At 38.6% G+C, this 18779-nt stretch overlaps 1 protein-coding gene and 1 non-coding gene across 7 annotated transcripts in view; both read left to right on the forward strand.

Annotated features, from left to right (window-relative positions):
- Positions 1-18779, forward strand: part of Mast4 (microtubule associated serine/threonine kinase family member 4) — a 541638-nt gene that overhangs the window by 168024 nt on the left and 354835 nt on the right. For all 6 annotated transcript variants that reach the window (XM_063258271.1, XM_063258276.1, XM_063258273.1 and 3 more), the window contains exon 3: positions 9658-9782. In XM_063258271.1, coding sequence (XP_063114341.1) covers positions 9658-9782 — 125 coding nt within the window. The remainder of the gene's footprint in view (positions 1-9657; positions 9783-18779) is intronic.
- On the forward strand, positions 5097-5231 carry LOC111754798 (small nucleolar RNA SNORA2/SNORA34 family). The gene has a single exon (XR_002789467.1). It is a non-coding gene; the product is annotated as a small nucleolar RNA SNORA2/SNORA34 family (small nucleolar RNA).

Raw genomic sequence — 18779 nt, forward strand, 5'->3', positions numbered from 1 at the left:
GATAGGGAGGAGGAAGAGATGACTGTCACTCATTGAGGAGGATTTTGAAGAGGGGTAGGTGCTGGTCCATGGGGAGGCCTTACAGAGCTGTGAAGGAAGCAGATATAGAGAGGGAGGAGGAAGAGGAAGAAGGTGGGTGGCTGTCAAGTACTTTAACAGCTGCTCCACATAGCCACAAAATGACTCTGAGAAAAAATGGTTCTATTTATTTGCCTTTTCCTTCCATATATCTTGCCAGCAGCATTCATCAATATCTGTCATTTCCCAGGGGGCTTAGCCATGTCTAGCAATTCATTCTACTGAATTATATTTCAATACACGAATGGAGGGAGGCCATACTGCAGATGTTAACTCTGACCTCTGCCTGGCATCGTTTAGACGCTGCCACCACCCCCCAGCTCCTCAGGTGCCCTCCTTATGGCAGACACTCATTCCAGGCAACCCTGTTCCTGTTACAGATTCCTGTTACCATGTTCTCTCGTTAGAGTAGACTCTGTTATACTTCTTTAAAAATCAATTTTAAGTTGTCACATTCACCTTTGGTCTGTGCAGTTGGAGCTTAGGATCAAGCCATTATTTATTTTTTAAATAAGAATTTTAAATTCAGACAAGCACCACCCGAAGGGAGACTGCCTTGGTGGTCTAGGTGCAGCGGGGAGGGTGGGACCGGGGCTGGATGTCCCTGCAGAATGGGGGAATTGGCTGCATGTTGGTGACCAGAACGCAGTGCTAGAGTTGTAATAACAGTAACACTAGAGCTGATCAAATTCTGTCATATCCATTAACTCATCTGATCCTAATTTCTGCCCATATTACAACCTGACTGAGAAATAATCTAGGTGGGTGAACAGAAATGGTGCTTTATGAACAAGTGGGAGAGCTGCGTGTGGTGGCACATGCCTGTAATCCCAGCTCTTGGGAGGCTGAGGCAGGAAGATCATTGCAAGTTTGAGAGCAGCCTGAGCTACAAAGTGAGTGCAAGGCCAGCCTGAACTGCATAGTGAGATCATATTTCAAAGAGTCCAAAACAAAACAAAACAAAACAAAAACAGATGGGAAAGCAAAAAAAGGAAAAGCCAAATATATTTCTTTGTATGACTTCGAATTGTTTCCTTTTAAAAATATAACCTGTGTTGATATTTTCGCCCTTTTATCATAAAATGGCAAGAGTAACAGGATGGCTGTCAAGGCTGAGGGTAAAAAATAAACCACTAGTTTTGATTCACCTTGCTAAAAGGCGACACTAAAAGTTATTTGTTGATTTAAAACTGCAGTTCTGATTGACAGTAGCAAGGCAGCTTGAGATTCCTCGTATTTTGTCCAAAGGCCTTGAATTCTGTGCTCTAGACATGTGTGTTCTGATATTTGTCAACAGTTCCTAGATCTCTTAAGGCATGGACTTGGGCTTTAGTGGCTTTTAAAGACACTTCTCATATTCCAATCTAACTGGGCTTGCCACAAAGGAGCTGTTCATTTCTGATGCCTGGTTCCCTTGCTACAAGCTCCTCTTAGACCATTCTTCTAACTTTGTCAGCAGGCTTTGTGGTTAGGAATGCCTCCTTGCAACTCTGTGTTAAACATATAATGTTGGTGGTAATATTTTAAAATGTGATATGAGGCATCTCTAGTAGGTGTGAGTCCTTAGCAAAGTAGGAAATTAATTCAATGACGACCTTGAGGTCCCTTGGGCATCACCCTGCTCTGATATCAACCTCCTCCAACGTGAGTGCTTTCTTACTCAGTTTCCAGTTCCTTTGTCACTTAGAGATCACTGGCTAGTAGGCAGCATGGTCAGCACTCATAGTCAAGGCTCTGCTTTGGACTCTTTTGTAATCACACTGCACTTTTTAAAAAGGCTAGAACACTTGCTCAATATAGGAGCCAGTGAACTTCAGCCCTTTCTGGTCACAGGTCTGCTGGTTTCTCAGATTATATTTATTTATGCCATTAAAAAGAATGATTGAATAGCATTGTTGATGCTATGTGGGGACGGTAATTCTTCTGCACTGGGGACAAGAAATTGGAAGGCAGTCACCCGTGTGAGTGGGAATGAAGGGAACCATGTCCCTCTGCTGGAGTAGCACTGCTGAAGAGGAATAAAAGGAGGCAGTAATTGCCTGTGAAGACAGAGTCATGACGACAAGGGAACACATGTTTAGGAGCAGGCAATGGGGCATGGAAGAAAGATCTCTAGGTGCTGATGGCGTACGCTTTGGGGCACTGGCTGCTGAGTCATGAATTCTGCCCACCTTCCATGTCCAGCCAATGACTTATCATGATCTTTCCCCTTCATTTCTAAAGTGTGGAGTATTCTAAAAAAAATTCAATCCTCATAATCAACCTATTGCTAACGGTTCTGCGAAGAACATACACATGGTGTGTTTGAGGTCCTGCTTTCAGTTTTCTGTCTGTAGACCCAGAAGTGAGAGTAAGCAAGGGTGCATTTACTAGTAAGTATGTAAGGTGAAATGGTGCTGGCTACCACCTTTCTAGGAGCTTCTCTGAGAGTTTGAGTAGATGATAAGGTGGACAGCAGACTAATAGCACAAACCTATGAACTTAGATATCCATGAAGACATAGGCTGGAAGAGCAAGGTCTCCCAACACGGTATGTGGCCCCACTTGGACATTCATGGCATCAGTAACGTGTCAGCTCCCCATTAGTTCTCTTTGTTTCTAGCTCCTCAGTCTCTGTAATACTATATCTAGCCTCCCTAAGCCCCTTCTATGGTTCTCTTAACTCCGCCAAACCCTTAAGAGGCATATATTGGCAACCTTAGCTTCCTTCTGATCCTAGCTGGAATCTTAAAGGATAAACAAACTTATTTAGGGCTCTTATATGTAATTGATTACAAAAAGCCATAGCAAAACAGGGTTTTCATATATGGTTATCCAGTTTAATTTTCCTTTAATGTCTTGCTTATAGTCCTAGAGAAATAACCTCAAATATAAGGCTGAAAAATAATTACTAAATCTATGCTGCACTTCAGGTGACACAGAATGTTTTCTAATGGAAATTTAAATCTGGTCAGGTACCATTATTCCCCAGTAGTAAGGCAGACCTGCAGTGGCCACTCTGCTGAAGTTACTACTGGCTTGGTATTTTCCTGTTTTCAAGGATTAGTTCTAACCTTAAGGTGTTTTAAACACACATATCTCACAACTGAAAGCAAAGCCAGTATTTTAAAAAGTACCTGCTCCTAGTTTACTGGAATTCATGATAGAAACAAAGGAAAACACATTCCAAGAAAGATCATATGGAGCATATACAGAACCAACAGACAATTTGTGTGTCTATACTTACTAGTCTATTTCCTTCAATTTATAAGCATACAGATCTGTAGGACTTGTCATTCTCACTCTGTAGTGTCCCTGAGGCCCAAAATAGTCACAACACCAGGGTAAAAGGCCCTATCATCTCATACTTCTATGTTTGGAACCTGACAGTTTCTTGTATCGGTCCAATCCATTAATTCCAGCTTCTGAACAGATCTCTATTTATTGCCTGTAAATTTCTAGTTATGTCAGTAGAAAATATTTAATAAATGTTAATGAGCATTGTGGGATTTTAGAATCATGTTTCCAAAGAGCACAATGCTGATTGAAGTTACAGTTGTAACAACAAGCTCAATTTGGTATTAAAATAGAGCAACCAGATTGCTAGGCAAGCTCACCTCTCATACAACAAATTGGAAATGGTATTATCCATTAATTTCCACCCTGTGCAGCTGAATAATGCCGTTGACAGATGCTAATTTTCTTAAATTGTAGGCAGCAAATGATGCATGAACATAACAGCAACACACTTTTTAGGGGCTCTTGGTAGTCATCAGAAAGTGAATTTATATAAAGTTTGATGTAATCAGTACCAACTATCGCCCTATATTAGTGCCTTCTAATGACTGTCTTAAATCCATCTGTTGTCCTCTTTTCCCTATTAACACTAATGGGGGTCTAGGCAGGAATAAAATATCCCATGTGTTGTGTTAGCAGACCTTCCAGTTTGTAACTTTCACTAGATTTCCTTGGGACAAGACCTATGCAAAAATTTAAAAGCTGACCCATCATAGGATTATAACGTTTCATTTTACATGAGTATGAATGCTTGCTAATTTATTTTTTTCCAGTGACTTTACAAAATTTTATTTCTTGCTTGCTTTCTGATTTGTGATGTGTAGCACTTTGTGTTTCATGTGTTTTTAAAAGCGTACTTAATTGAGGGCTAATTCTATAGTATAGTTTCTATTTTAGATTTTACAACAAACCGTGTTTGTTTGGTCCTGTTTTCCATCTAAGGCAGCTGAGGCTTGAAGAAGTTCATGGCATAGTTGAGGGTTGATTTTCTGGAGTCCAGAACTCCAAACTCACAACTAGAGCAATTAATTTTCACAGTACTAGAGGTCCTTTCTGTCTTCTGGGATTTGAAGAGAGTATAAGCCCAGTATACAGGCTGAGGCAACGAGTTATTGTCTAATGAATAATTCTTTTGAATTAGGCTCTGGTAAGGTAATAAAGAAATTGAAAGTATCCCTTTGGTCTTGTTAACAAGATCAACTTACACATGGAATAGCAGCAATTAATAAAGGGCACATGGTAGTGTTAAAGTGATTTCAGGGAGGTTAAGAAGACATACCAGTGGCTTTACTTATTATAAAGGGTTCTGTCAGATTTAACAAGGTGGACCATTTAGAGTGTGTGATAGAATGTATGAGGGAAAGGACCTCGCTTTGGTTCCCTGCTTTGTGCTCCCTGTGCTGGCTCTAGATTGTGCCCAGAGTCCATCTCACCTGAGCCATGCCTGGTCTTGGAAGTTCAGGACCCCAGTAGATGAATGCCTGTGCTGGGCATTATGCTTGAGCTCTTGCTGACGAAGAGGAGGGTCTTTGTGGTTCTTCTGTGTTCCTGTCCTCCAGTGACTTCTTCCCTGGTTCCTTGCTTTCCCACCTCAGACCCATAGATTCTTCATTACCAGTGGGACCTCAGGAGCTACCATTTTGAGATGTGGAAGGAATGTACACCTGGCCAGTTTGCTACGTGAGAATACAGAACCCACGTTTTATTAGAATCATTAAAAGCAATATAAAAATTATGCACAAATGGCCCCAAAACAAGGCTGGCAGTTTTCTGAAGCTATTGTTTTCAAGCAGGAGCCTAAAGTAGTATCTTTCTATGGTCTGTTAGCCATTTCAGAACTTTAGAAATGGGATTCTGCCACATTGAGAGAAACACTGATGAGCAGCGGCCTTGCACCTCTCCACCATTCCAGGAACCTCCAGTGGAAGGAACCCAGATGCCCAGCCAATCCCCTGCACTGTGGGATGGGCAGTCAGTGCAGGAAGCACCTGGGGCTTAGCAACCAGCTAATCAGAAGAGCACAGGAAAATGTCAAGATGAAGGAGCACCGTGCAATCTCAGCCCTCCAGACCACGGAGAAGTCCAGGAGATACAGACAAAAAAGAAATTAGAAGTCACACACTTGAAATATCTGAAGTGATACCAACTGAAGTAAAGAGACAACTTTGTGCTTATATTGCTTAATGTGCGGTTTGATTGACTTTGCATGCCTGTGTCTAGTGGTCTGAGCATCTATTTAGAGGCTAACAATGTGTATTACAATAACTATGGTTAATTCTCTACTGTCTTGTTTTTGAAATCCAATATCATTACCATTGTTTTATGTAAAATAAAATTTAAAAATACACAGAAATTAATAGAGAATAGTTAAATAAAAAATCACATACCTACAGCTAGTTTTATCAAAGCTTAATATATATATTTTTTCAGGTACATTTTAAAAAATATAGTATTCCCTTGAAGCAACAAATCAAAAACTCAACTCTTCAAAAAAAAACTTTGGGGCTGGGGATTTAGCTCAGAGGCATAAGCACCTGCCTTGCAAGCAGACGGTTGTGAGTTCCATCCCTGGTACTGGTAAAAAAAAAAAAAAAAAAAAAAAAAAAAAAAAAAAAAAACCTTTTAAGTTGAACTAGACCTTATATTCCTTAAAGATAATTTTATATTAACAAATAATGTTATAGGATTGGAGATATAGCTTATTGGTATAGTGCTTACCTAGACGTGTGAAGCCCTAGCACCACAAAATTAAAAGATTAATTGATTAATCAATTAAAAACTTCAAGGGTCATCATATTTCTGTTTGTTCCCATTCTCTTTGTTCTGTCAGAGATTATATTTCTAATATTATTTTCTACTTACGTGAAATGCTATTTATTTTAATATTATTTAATGTTATTCCTTATTTCTTCTGAGACCTTGTCTAGAAACCTATCTACTATACTTTGTTTTTGCTAACAGAAATGGTGAAGAACGCAGCTCTTATGCTATGGATGGTGATCATATGTTGACTGCTTGCCATGTGCTAGATTGAGTAATTGAAGTACAGTACTTTCTTTAATCTTATCTGCTTCATTATACTATTATTTCCATTTTAGGGATGAGAAGACTGAGGCTTAGAAATTAAAGTATGCAGCAACTTGACTATTACAACTAGTAACAATGAGGGTTTAGATGTTTGTCTGAGTTCAAGACTATGGTTTGATTCATTCTTCATTCTATTTGCATCTTTTTAGATGTTTTGTTCTCCAAGTATAATACATATTTATAAATACATAACAATCCTATCTTAGTTTATGATTCACTTTTCACTGAAGAATATGTGGTGGCTATTTTTCCGTGATACAATTTAGCCTTGGAATCAGACTCTTAACCTTGCCAGCGCACTCAGCTAAGAGCCCTTGGCTCATCATGGAACCTCTCTTGCTATAAAGTGGAGTTGATATCTACCCCATGGGGCTGGGAGAGCACTGTAGTGCCTGCCATATACAAAGACCTCAACAGATTTTAGCTGTTATACTATACTTACAAATAAAAATTAGAAAAATAATCTGTTCACTTATTCTTTCTGTGTAGAATTGATCAAGTATTGTTCAAATAGTACAGTTTAGCTGCATTTTAGTTAACATTCGTTGAATACTTACTAAGGTTCGGGCACTAGCTGACAGGTTCCTACTCTGCTAGGAACTTGGGATACAGAAATAAACAAACCTGTTTCTCTTCACATGAAGAAACAGGTATTATGTATTATGAAAACAATCTAATGATTTTTTCTTTAAAGAAAAGAATACTAACCTGTAGAATTTTTCAGTGAATTAAAATGTTTGCCTTTAAAACTTTTCATGATTATTTTACTCCTCAGATGTTTTTCTCTCTACCCCTGCTTTCTTTGAAATGGAGCCCCTGGGGCAGAATGGCGGGCCATAGGGAATGCTCTGCGTCACAAACCCTGACATCTTACAGCTTCTGTGCTGCTCATTTTCCCTCTCAAACATGAACAAAAGAATATATGATATAGGAAAAGACCCAGGAAAGACTTTCCAAAAACCTGTATATTCAGATACTGATGAGATTGCTATATTTTAAACATGTAATGTCTTGCAAATAGTGAGTTCTGTCAAAATACCTACTTATTCACATCATGTTAATGCTACTTTCCTAAATGCAGTCTGTAGTTTTCTTGCTCTTCATTATGTCCTGTCTAAAATGAGCAAGTTTCTCCAGATCCTCTCAATTCAGCTTTTAATTCACATTTCAAAATAAGGCAAGGAAAAAAAAATTCTGGACTTTAAATGTAATATCCCCTCCATAAGAGTATGCCTGGATGTTTCTGAGGCAGTGATTGGAACCACTGAGGGTAATTAATTATATTTGAGACTTTGATGACAGTGTCCAAGTTCCAGTTAATTGACAGTTGCTGTGTTTATCTGCATGGAAAAGGTCATTCATAATCTGTTATGTGGGGTTGGTGGGTAACAGATGATGCAAATCAATGCAATCACATTGTCTCAAGAAATTGTAAGCTGTACAAAGAAAATCTGAAAGATTACAAAAATGTTCAGAATAATTTTCTCTACCATGATCATAGGTCATATATATATATAAGTATATATGGATTTTCTACTTTCGAATGAAAATAAGCCATACTCCCTCTAAAACACACACACACACACACACACACACACACACACATTTCACTTTTTCTACAGTTATGGTTAGATAGCTAACAGATTGAGTACTTTACTCACAAACTTTTCTCAACAACTCTACAAAGAAGATTTTTTTTTTTTAACCTGGGATCAAACTCACAGCCTTACTCTTCCAGGCAGGTGCTTATGCCACTGAACTAAATCCCTGGCTACAAAGAAGATTCTTATATCCATTTTAGAGATAGAAAATATTGAGTCCAAAAGAGGCTGACCTTTCCCTCAGTGTTTTTCAGCCACTGGGCAAGATCTCAAGGTTTTTCTCCAGTCTGTTCTTTTCTGTATAATAAGAGAATGAAAGATAATTTTTCACAAACTAAGAAGCCATTTTTCTCATTAATTTCCAGAAAGTCCTTGGATTAAATAAAGCATTAGATCTCACACCTGGACAGTGTATAGGATATGCCTTCTTCCTCTGCTTTGGTAGTGCTGGTAGTTAGTATGTTCAGTGACAGTAAACTAGTAGATGCAATGGTTATTAATCAGTAGGATGTGTATGTTTAAGGTGCACTTGCAGGAAGGACAAACAGGTTACCTCAGCTGCTGTGCCTTCAGCTATCCATGCTGCAGTCCCCCATGATTCTATAGAGGAACAGAGCTGGAGTTCCCATACACTCGGCCCTCAATGTCTATTTTCTTATTCTCCCTGTTTCCTGGGCAGGAAATGCCTACTCAGCCTCACCTCATTTAATCAGTGTGCCAGTGGTATTGTAGCAAAGCAGATAAAAATCAGATCTGGTCTCTTGTTACTGATTGTCATTATTATGTGAATATTCATGGCCATCCTAACTTTCCCGCTTATCAGAAAACTCATTTCTTGTATGTTGATACTAGCTGAGTGCCTGTACCAAGGAAATCACAGTATGAATTGATTCAGCTGTTTGACTTTTAAGAGCATACGCATATATATTAGAGTTCAAGGTTGATGGAAATTGCTCAGTGAACCTAGACTGACATTGATGTCCTGATTTATGCAAATGGGGGCCATTATGTATGCCTTGGACACGGTTGGCCGCCACATGCGATTCAGGGAGCGAGGCTGGGGAAAGGGGTGCCAGTCCTATTTCACCTTGAGAGAATTCCCCCATTTCCTTTAGTTGGTCACAATCTCCACTTTATAGTTTTTTTCTTGGTTGATTCCTGGATCACTTTGCATTTTAAAGTGTTTTTTTTTCTTTTATTAGTTGTGTATTTAAACTGTTTTTACATGTTCCAACCATATTAGGTGTTCTCCCCCCACCCAGTACATTCATAAATGCCCGTGTTTATTTCTATAATGCTGAGCATGTTTGTTTACATATGTCTTCAACACGTTCCAGGAGACAAGGGAGATAGGAACACCCACTTCATCCTCCCCTGATGAAGCAAGCTCCACCTACAGGAGATGAGAAGGGTTTCCAAGGTCAGAACCCACCAGTGGAGCTCCTGGCTTGAAATAAAAACAGTCCAAAAATAATCTTATGTTTGCCATTCACCAACGTAATTACCGAGTATGGTAGAACTAATAGAGACCAAAGACTGGGAAAAGACCCACTGTTGTTGCAGAACCACTGATGTCCAGCTGCCACTGACACCGTCTTCTCTTCAACCCCAACAGGGAGATACCTCCTTCCAAACCCAGTGGCGGGGCAGGCGTGGTCAGCCTCTGCAGAGACATCCAACCTCGTGCGCATGCGCAGCCAGACCCTGGGGCAGTCAGCGCCCTCCCTCACCGCCAGCCTGGTGAGTGACATCCGCTCGGGGTAGCATAGCATCCCGATGCTGGGAGCTTGCCCCCTCCCTGGGGACTATTTAGGTATACTGTGTTTAACTAGATTGAAACTTAACCACATGTGGCATTGAGCACAGATTGGGCAGTCTGAAATCTCTTGCTTTCCCTTAATTTCTACCTTTGGTCCCCAAACTTGGAATATTTCAGTATTTGATCTGTGTCCACCTTTTCCTCTGATGAAATGAACATGTTGTAGGCTTTTTTTGTTTTTTACACTTTTTATTTAATTTCAGTCTTACTGAACAGGTACCAGTTTATTCAGTATTTTCGACTCAGTTAAGTAGCATCTTGCCTAAGGTGGCTCATAATTTGTATTTTGTGTGCGTGTGGATGGATGGCTGTGCATTCACACATACATGCACATAATGTTTTGATTTATCTGAGTGTACGTTGCGTATATTCCATAGCCTTTTGTCACTACAGTTTACCTGGGTGAATCTGCAGCTGATGCAATCTTATTCCTTACTCTGATCTGTGTTTCATCGTCATCACTGATTCAGGCATGTCTTTTGTAGTGTTTTCTTTCTTCAGTACAGGATTCAACTTGTAGTCATATATTTTCTTTAACTCCCCATTTCTTTGGTCTACGTTAATGTGAAATGTTTCTTTTTTTTTTTTTCTGACATGAGCATTTTTGAAGAAGGTTTTTTTAATGGATTATTTTTAATAGAATATGTCTCATACTATGTTTGTCTGCATGAAATTCAGGGTTTTGTATCCCAGACCAGAATCAGGCCTTGGTGATGTAGCCTCAGGACGTGATGACTTCAGACTCATGGTGTCCACCAGTCCCTCATTATGATGTTAATTCTGATTTTCCACTCAAGATGTTGCACAATTTTTCCACCATAGTTATTTCTCCAGCAATCAGTAAATAGTCGTTGAAGTGCTACTTTCAGGCCATGTAAATATGGTTCTCATGAAAAATTTTGCGTGCATTTAGCATCTGTTGGTGGTTCATACTGGGGCCATTTTTTTTCCAGAATGATTAAAAATGATGGGAATTAGCATTATACATCAGTGGTAAAATGCTTGTCTATCATGCTGCAAGCCAGGTATTTGATCCTGAGCACCAAAAAGAAAAATGGTGACTTTTCGAACACAATCTACTCTCCACATTCATCTGCTGGTACACCACTTAAATATTCAGCTGGTACACCACATAAATATTAGTGTATTTGTTAGCAGCAAGAACTTGTACATCACTGTCCCCCATCATGAAGAAATTTATTTTTAACCATGATGCTTACTAGAATTTTTTAAAAGTGACTAACCTTACTTCTCTACTCTATCCTTTGATTTGGCTTAAAAGTCTGTATGTTACTTTTGCATTGGTGTTGGGGTTGTATGATATGGAAATATATTTTAAGCATCTTTTATAGATGAAGGTATAAGTAATATATAAATCAGTGTATTATGGTATTTCATAATTTTATTCATTGGTAATACATTATGTGGGCTATTTGGGAATCACACAATAATGCAGAGATTTGATTTAGGTCCAGGCTCTAGTTCTGCTTTTATCATTAAGTAGCTGTATATATTTAGAAAAGTCACGTACTTTCTCAGGCTCTGCCATGTCATCTGCAACTATAAGATGAAAAGACATATTAAACAGTCCATCAAGTTCCTTTCAATTCTGGAATTCCCTGATTCTGTTTTCAGAATAATTTGAGGTTTTGAATATATGGAGTAGTTATCTCCAGAGCAGTTTTCTTTAGGGTAGTTTGTACCTTTAAAATTGACTATTATCCTTTAACCAGAATTTATTGTTTTCCACATTAAAATAGAGTTAAAATAATGCTAGATAACATTTTCTTCTACTCCAACCCTCAGTCCAAAGTAACTTTTCCTCCTTGAGGAATTTTGTTAAAAGCTTCTTTTGCTGTAAGCATATGTTTTTTAAAAGGAAAATACCTCACAATTCATGATTTTTTTGACAGAAATGTTTTTCTGCCACTGCTGAATACTATTCTTCACATTTAAATTGTAATCTTGTATATTTACTGTCAAGTAAATCATTGGATTAAAACAATACTGTCACAAAGTTCTGTGTCCTGATCACATTCCCATCACTGGAACAAAATACCTGACACTCATACTTTAAAAGGAAGAGAGGTTTGGCTCCCAGTTTCATTCAGTGGTCAGCTGGCCCAAGGCAGAAATAGTATGGCAGAAGGACAAGGTAGAGAAGTACTGTCCAACCCAGGACAGCCAGGGAGCAGAGACAGAAAGAAGGAGCTGGGGATGAGAATATACACCTTTAGCTCAAGCCTTCAGTGACCACCTCCAACCAGACTCCACCTGCTAAGGGCACATGCAGCTGCTTGACTCACTGGTTAGGGGCTCCACTGATGAGCTTAGTGTCCTTATGATCCACGCACATAAGAATTTGGGGGGACAGTTTAGATCTACACCATAACATACTGTATCTTATTGCCTAACGATACACATTATTAGTCACATACTCAAATACAGAAATTCACCAAAGGTCATAGGAATAGGACACAACAGTAAGGAGAGCTATTAATAGAAAACATGGAAGAACACCTCCAAAAATCTGCCAAATGGCATTCTTATCAAAGAATCTTTTAAATTATTAGGCGATCTTTCAGCAAGATTTATGTTTATAGTGTTTGCTTAAGACCAACTGGAGAATATAGTAAAATACTTTGTGGAGCAAACTGGAAATAATCATGTAGCATTTTAATGTCTCAAATGCTAGCAATAATAGTATGTCTGTCCTTATCATATTTCTAAATTCTTTTTTTAAATTAAGTTGATTGGTACAGTTGAGATATACATAATGATCATTTGTCCCCCGGCTTCTGTGTCACTGAGGGCAGTAGCAGTCACACAAGAACTTCCATGCAGCCTGTCCCCTTGATTTCTTCTGTAGTGATGTGTCTGGATTGCTCTGCCATCATTTCAGTGTGTCCCTCAGGTACATATTTGTGCCTTGTCTTGCTATTAGTACCTTTCATAGAACTGCACAGCCAAAGGGACATTAAAGTTTAATGTTTGGCATTTCTACCATGTTTAGATTGGATTACATTATTTCTATCAATTATAACATTTGATAGAAAATGATGCTAAAGTGGCAGAAACTGACACCTATTAGAACTGTTTCATTTCCTCTTCCTTAGTTTCCTTTGTCTTTTTCTTGCCTTCCAAGAAAGCTGATGCCTACGGGGGTTCATTGTTCAAAAGAACATACCTCTCTGACTGCGCTGTTCTCCTGGCCACCGTCCCAAGCCAGTGATCTCCCTGAGCCATAAGTTATCCTTCGCTGGTTCCCTTTGCAATAATCATGCTGTATGTTTGCTTGTGCCCTTTGTATTTTTGCCTCGTAACACCCTGCTAGATTGCAAGCACCTCAAAAGTAGAATTCTTACCTGGTTTGATTTCCTACTCCCTACTGCTCCTAGTGCAATGCCTTGCAAGTAGCAGGCATTTGAAAAATACCATTGTAGGAACAAATAATTATTTATAACAAATGACAGATTCTTTTGACCTCAAGGTAACAGTGGTAATATGACCCTGTATGCTGTCATGGGTGCCCTATTAAGACCATCCACCTGAAACCTCTCTGGTTTCATTGTTTAGTGTGTATCTTACAATTGCAATTAACCATAAAGTCTGTGTGATAAGCCAAATCCCATCTAATTCTACATCAGCCACTCAAAAATTGTGGCAGCAAAATGATAAAGAGATTGTAGTTGTTCACATTCAAGGAATTCCCTTTTATCTGTTTTTAAGGAGTCATATTGTTGCATTTATTTAAATACATTGTGGATTCGCTGAGCAACTAAACTGAAGTGATATGTGTACCAAAGTGTGGAAGAATTAAAACATTAAGGAATCATAATGGTTATGTCCAAATGTTAGCATCGCTTCCAGTATAACAGAATTCCATGCTAATCCCTACAGCATATGTTTCAAAAAAGTGTGCAGTCTCTGCCTGATAGGTATTAATATGTTAGTAAGATATAAATGAAGGTTTGGTAGGTATGAATTTTAGTAAATGCATGACCTATAGTGATTTAAATGTCATAGGCATTTACTTGAAGGTAATGCTAACTACCTTCTCAAGGAGGAGATTAATTCCTAGCCTGAAGTATCTAGTTTTCCTTGGCGATGCTAAATGTAGTTGTGCTCCCTCTCCCAGACACATTGGGCATTTCAGATAAATGGCCTGTTGCCAATTCATCCTAAGTAGCCTAGTAGCTGGCAGAATACATGCTCAGCCAGTGTTTGCCTGCTGGGACACCAGCCAGGAGTGCTGATGAAGTGTCAGATGTATACTTCATATACATTAATCTGAAGAGGGGAAAACTCATTTTCCCATTTGCTTCCTCCATCTTTCTGTCCCTCCCTGCACACATGGGTAGTTTATCAAGGAAGTCATAGTGGTCAGAAGCAGGGGATTTATACAGATGCTGCTTTCTGGAAAGAACGATGGAAATTTCAGGAAGCAAAAGCAGGACCAGTGGTAACTTACATCTTGGTAGGAAATACAGTTGTAAGCCTTGATAACTGAAGTTTGGAAATATTTCGTGTGAGCATCACAAGAAATAGTCACCATTTTTGTACTTTGGAATAATAGATGGAGGGCGGAAGTACTGTGGAAATTAGTTGCCAGTTTTTTCTCCAATTTTGTTTGATTTGAAAGAGATGCCTCTTCAATTTTATTCTTGCGATGGTCGCATTTGTGTCCCTTCTTGCTTGACTGTGTGTGTGAAGTGGCCCCTTCCTGCTTGCTTCCACTTTCTTCCTTTTTCTCCAAGGCTTCATCTCCCTTGACTGTGCCATATCGTTTGCTTATTTACACTCCTTCTTCAGTGTGCGTGGGCGAGGAGTTTCAGGAACCCCTTGGGTTCCAAATTCTACAGATGCTCCGGTCCCCTGTGTAAAATGGCGTAGGTTACATACATGTAACCTATGTACACTGCCTGTATACTTAAACCACCTCTAGATTCCTTATATCCAATACAGCACAAGTGCTATAGAGACAGTGTTTACAACTGTGTAGCTTGGAAAATAATGACAAGAAAGAAATAATGACAGTAAGGTTATATATGCAGTATGGGATTTTTTTCAAGTATTTTTTATCTGTTAATGGCTCAATCCATGAGGCAGGAGCTATGGATAAGAGAACCAGCTATCGGTCTCTTAATCCCCCAAGGTAAATTTAATCAAGGTTTAGAGTAGTATATGGTAGATAATTGCTGCTCACTGATTTGTTAAATGCATAAACAAATATATTTCCTTTTTGTACATTTTCAGTGCCCCAGAACTGGCTATGATATATTAATTTAGTTTCTAGTCTGCGAAAAAAATTTTTTTAGTTTATATTACATGGGCTAACCAAGAACCTACTCTTCAAGCTACAGTGACACTAACTATGAGAACTGTATTCAGGAATTAAGCTGTAATTGTTCAGCTCTAAAAATGGTAACAAAAGGGGAAACAATTACTGAGGTCATAGCAGCCTCGTATCAGCTCCAGAGGCTTCCATTTGAACCTCAGTTTCTCCCCCTGTACATGGCACTGAGTGTTGTACTAACCATATAAAGTTGTTAGAGTTGAGTAGATTCTTGGGTACTACTCTGTTTCATGTGTGACTCAAGAGACAGAGTTCTGTGTGTTCCTTAGATTAGTAGGAAGAATATTTCTTGGAGGGTGCATGCTAGGCTTAGCTGGGGTGGCATTATCAGAAGGGGGAAAGCATTTGTCCCTCAGGGGGATTGATCTGAGGTGTTGGCTCGACTTTCTGTCCTTCGCTTACATGATGGTAGACTAGTTTGTTTCTTAGATCCTCATCTTTATTTAACATTTACCAACTGAAACAATTGGAAGATATCTTGCTGGAATACTTTACTTTTTAAACAAAGAGCTAAAAATACTGTTTTAACTTTTAAATATTAGGTTAAGCAATAAGTAATTTTCCGATTCTTCAGTAGCTGTCATTTGACATCTATCTATTTCTTATAATGGAAAAATTATATTTCATGATGCACTATAAATATTAAAACCAAACTACTTAAACTGTAATATATTCAAAGAGCCTTGATGAATATTCATCTTTTCCATTTGCAAAAATGCATTATGAGGAATCAGGGAAAATTCGCTAAACATATGCAAAAGTGTATTTTTTCTTTTTTAATTCATTCAGAATGTAGACACATAATGTCAGCATTTATTTAGGGTGCAGATTTTATTTGCAGTCATTTAATATTATATCAATACTTCATTAGCTTTATAGCTCAAAAACAAAAACCTGATCCAAAGTTCAATTAGTTAACTCCAAGAGAGTGTCTGTTAAATATTGATGTAGGAACAATTTGAATGCCCTTGGATAAATTGCTCAACAAAAGTTGCGGAATATATTTATGAATTAGCATTTCTCAATAGCCAGTATGACTCAATTTAAAGACTATCTACTAGTCAATTGCTGGATTTATCACAATTTATTATAATATTTTCCTCTTTATTTCTGAGTTTTTCCTATTGCAAATAATGATGATGGGTACACTTGGTAAGTCTTTGTCCACCTCTGAGTTTTTATTAGGGTGAATTCTATCAGTGAGATTATTAGAAACAAAAATATAGGCATTGCTGTAGTTCTTCATAGATTTTGCTACATTGTTTCTAGGAACACTTGCAATGTATGCCTCTGAATATGAGATCCTTTGTCTTATTCACTCCAGCAACAGTTAACACTGTCTTTCTTTCAGAAAGAAAAAAATTACTTTTCTGGTTTGTTTGGTAAAACTCTTAAATCTGGGCTCCAAGTTGGTATAGTTACTGTTCACATTAAACTCTTAATATTATAGTCAGCAGATAAAGCAAATCTGAAATTAGGGTTGCTTACACTTCTATACCTTCTCTCTCCCATTTCCTAAATCAGCTTACCATTCCAAGTTGGTAACCTGTATTGCTCTTGGGATACTGAACTGCTGACTGTGATTACAGTATGTGTAGCTGAAGGCATTATTCCACAGTTCAGAGTTTTTTTTCATCTGGAAAGTAGTAATCTCAATTGTGAAATAGTGCCTTCAGCTGTGGACATTATAATCAGAGTCTCAGGAGTGCTCGTATTCCAGGAGTAATACATCTCATAGTTATTACCCTCTGAGCTGGGGTTCTGTTTATAGTGAAGGGATGAATTTTCATAACTCAGTGCTGAAATAGCAGTAGGGAGCTGTGAGCAGATTATTATAGGTCAGGCCTAATCCACAAAGATAAATCTCATTATAGGCTCACCTGGGCCCATCCACAGAGTAGCTGGTTTAACATGAGTCTGTAAATCAAAGATTAGCTTAAAAGTGAACTATAAAATCCTCAGTATGATCCAGCTACTGTCTCTAAGAAGAGATTCTCTAAACACACATTCTTGCACTAACTGGCTTCAATGTCTGGAGGATAATTAGCAGATAACATTGGGAGAGGGGGTGTGATGTAGTCTGTGAATGAATGAATGAATGAAGAACTAAACATTTTGGAGAAAAGTACTTTTAAATAAAATTCCATTCAAAATAGTTATTTAAAATTTCCTATCTCTTCATTTTTGCGAAGAGTAAAAAGTACTCAGTACTTTGTGTGCTGAGTATGTTGTCCTTGCTGGGAAGTACTGTGTACTTTTTACTCTTTGCTGCGTGCGTGTGCCTGGACAGACCAGCCTGGTGTGGGCTTCCTGTTACCAAGGGCATGCAAGAAAGTCAGTGGGGATGAATAGTGTCCATGTGTATTCTGCAGGGTTTAATAGAAATGCATTGCATAGTATCACAAAGGAGAGAAAAATTCAATTCAATTGCTTATTGTCACAAAGGGGAGCAAAACAGATTTATGACAGCAATAGTGTATAGTGGTACATCTCTGTCTCTCTGTCTGTGTGTCTGTGTGTGTTAAAACTGTTTCATTGTTACCTCTTTACCCAACTGTGTCCCTCTCTAGGTGCTGACCAACTGGCCTGCCATTCATAAAACGATGACTGATGGGTGGTAAATCACTTGTTTTTCAGCTGTCTTCTCCCTCACTGTATCTTTATCACAATGATTACTGCCCTCTGTGTAGTAGTACTTAGGAAATGATTGTTGATTAGTGAACACTGAGGAAGTCATAATCCTGAATTTTGGTTTTCTGAGGCTCTTACTACGCTGTTTCCCATAAACTTATCTATTTGAGAGCTCTGCCTGTGCAGGATTTTGCTGGGTTCTGTGTGTCAGGAGATGACTGAGAGGAGGCGACAGAGCAGAGAAAGCTGCAGTCATGGAGGAACCTGCTGGTGCAGTGGCAGATGTGTGCTACTCGAAGGTCCTCCTGGGGTGGCACAGCTCGTCCTTTCTGGTGTCCGTTAGCTCACATGGTAATAGATCAGCATCTTTTTGTATGCTCTCTTATTGTCCAAAGGATTCTGCTGTTCAGAAGAAATTAAGAAACCCAGGTAATTAGAGTGGCGTGTGGGAGGAAAGAGATGTAACATTTTTTGTCTTTGGAAAAATGAAAAAAAGTTATTTTACTTCATAGACTTCTCGGGAAGTTCCTGGTTATTATAGCATTTGGAAAGCAACCTTCTCTAATATTTTTCTAGATACACTTTTTTGGCTACTGTAATGTGAAGTATTGGTAATTACATATATTCCTTTTTTGTTGGCTCCTGAAACATCAATCTGGTGTTGGATTCTGAATCAGTGCTCATTTTTCAGTTGACTATGAACAGAGTCCCTATTATACAATTACTATTAAACCCTTTATAGCAAGGATGTAACACATGGTATTGCTTTTGAGGCTCTTATAAACCTGACTGAGAGCATTTCTGAGAAATCAGACCAGGTAGAAGATAACAACATAGTGGGCAGCATACAACTTTGCAGCTGTGAGAATTTATAGAAGCAGAACGATGAATGCAGGTTTCTGAAAAAGCCTTGCACCTTGAACTGAGTTCT

This window comes from Cavia porcellus, unplaced genomic scaffold, assembly GCF_034190915.1.
Source record: "Cavia porcellus strain 051 isolate PalLab524CR breed Dunkin Hartley unplaced genomic scaffold, mCavPor4.1 scaffold_11, whole genome shotgun sequence".
Lineage (NCBI taxonomy): Eukaryota > Metazoa > Chordata > Mammalia > Rodentia > Caviidae > Cavia > Cavia porcellus.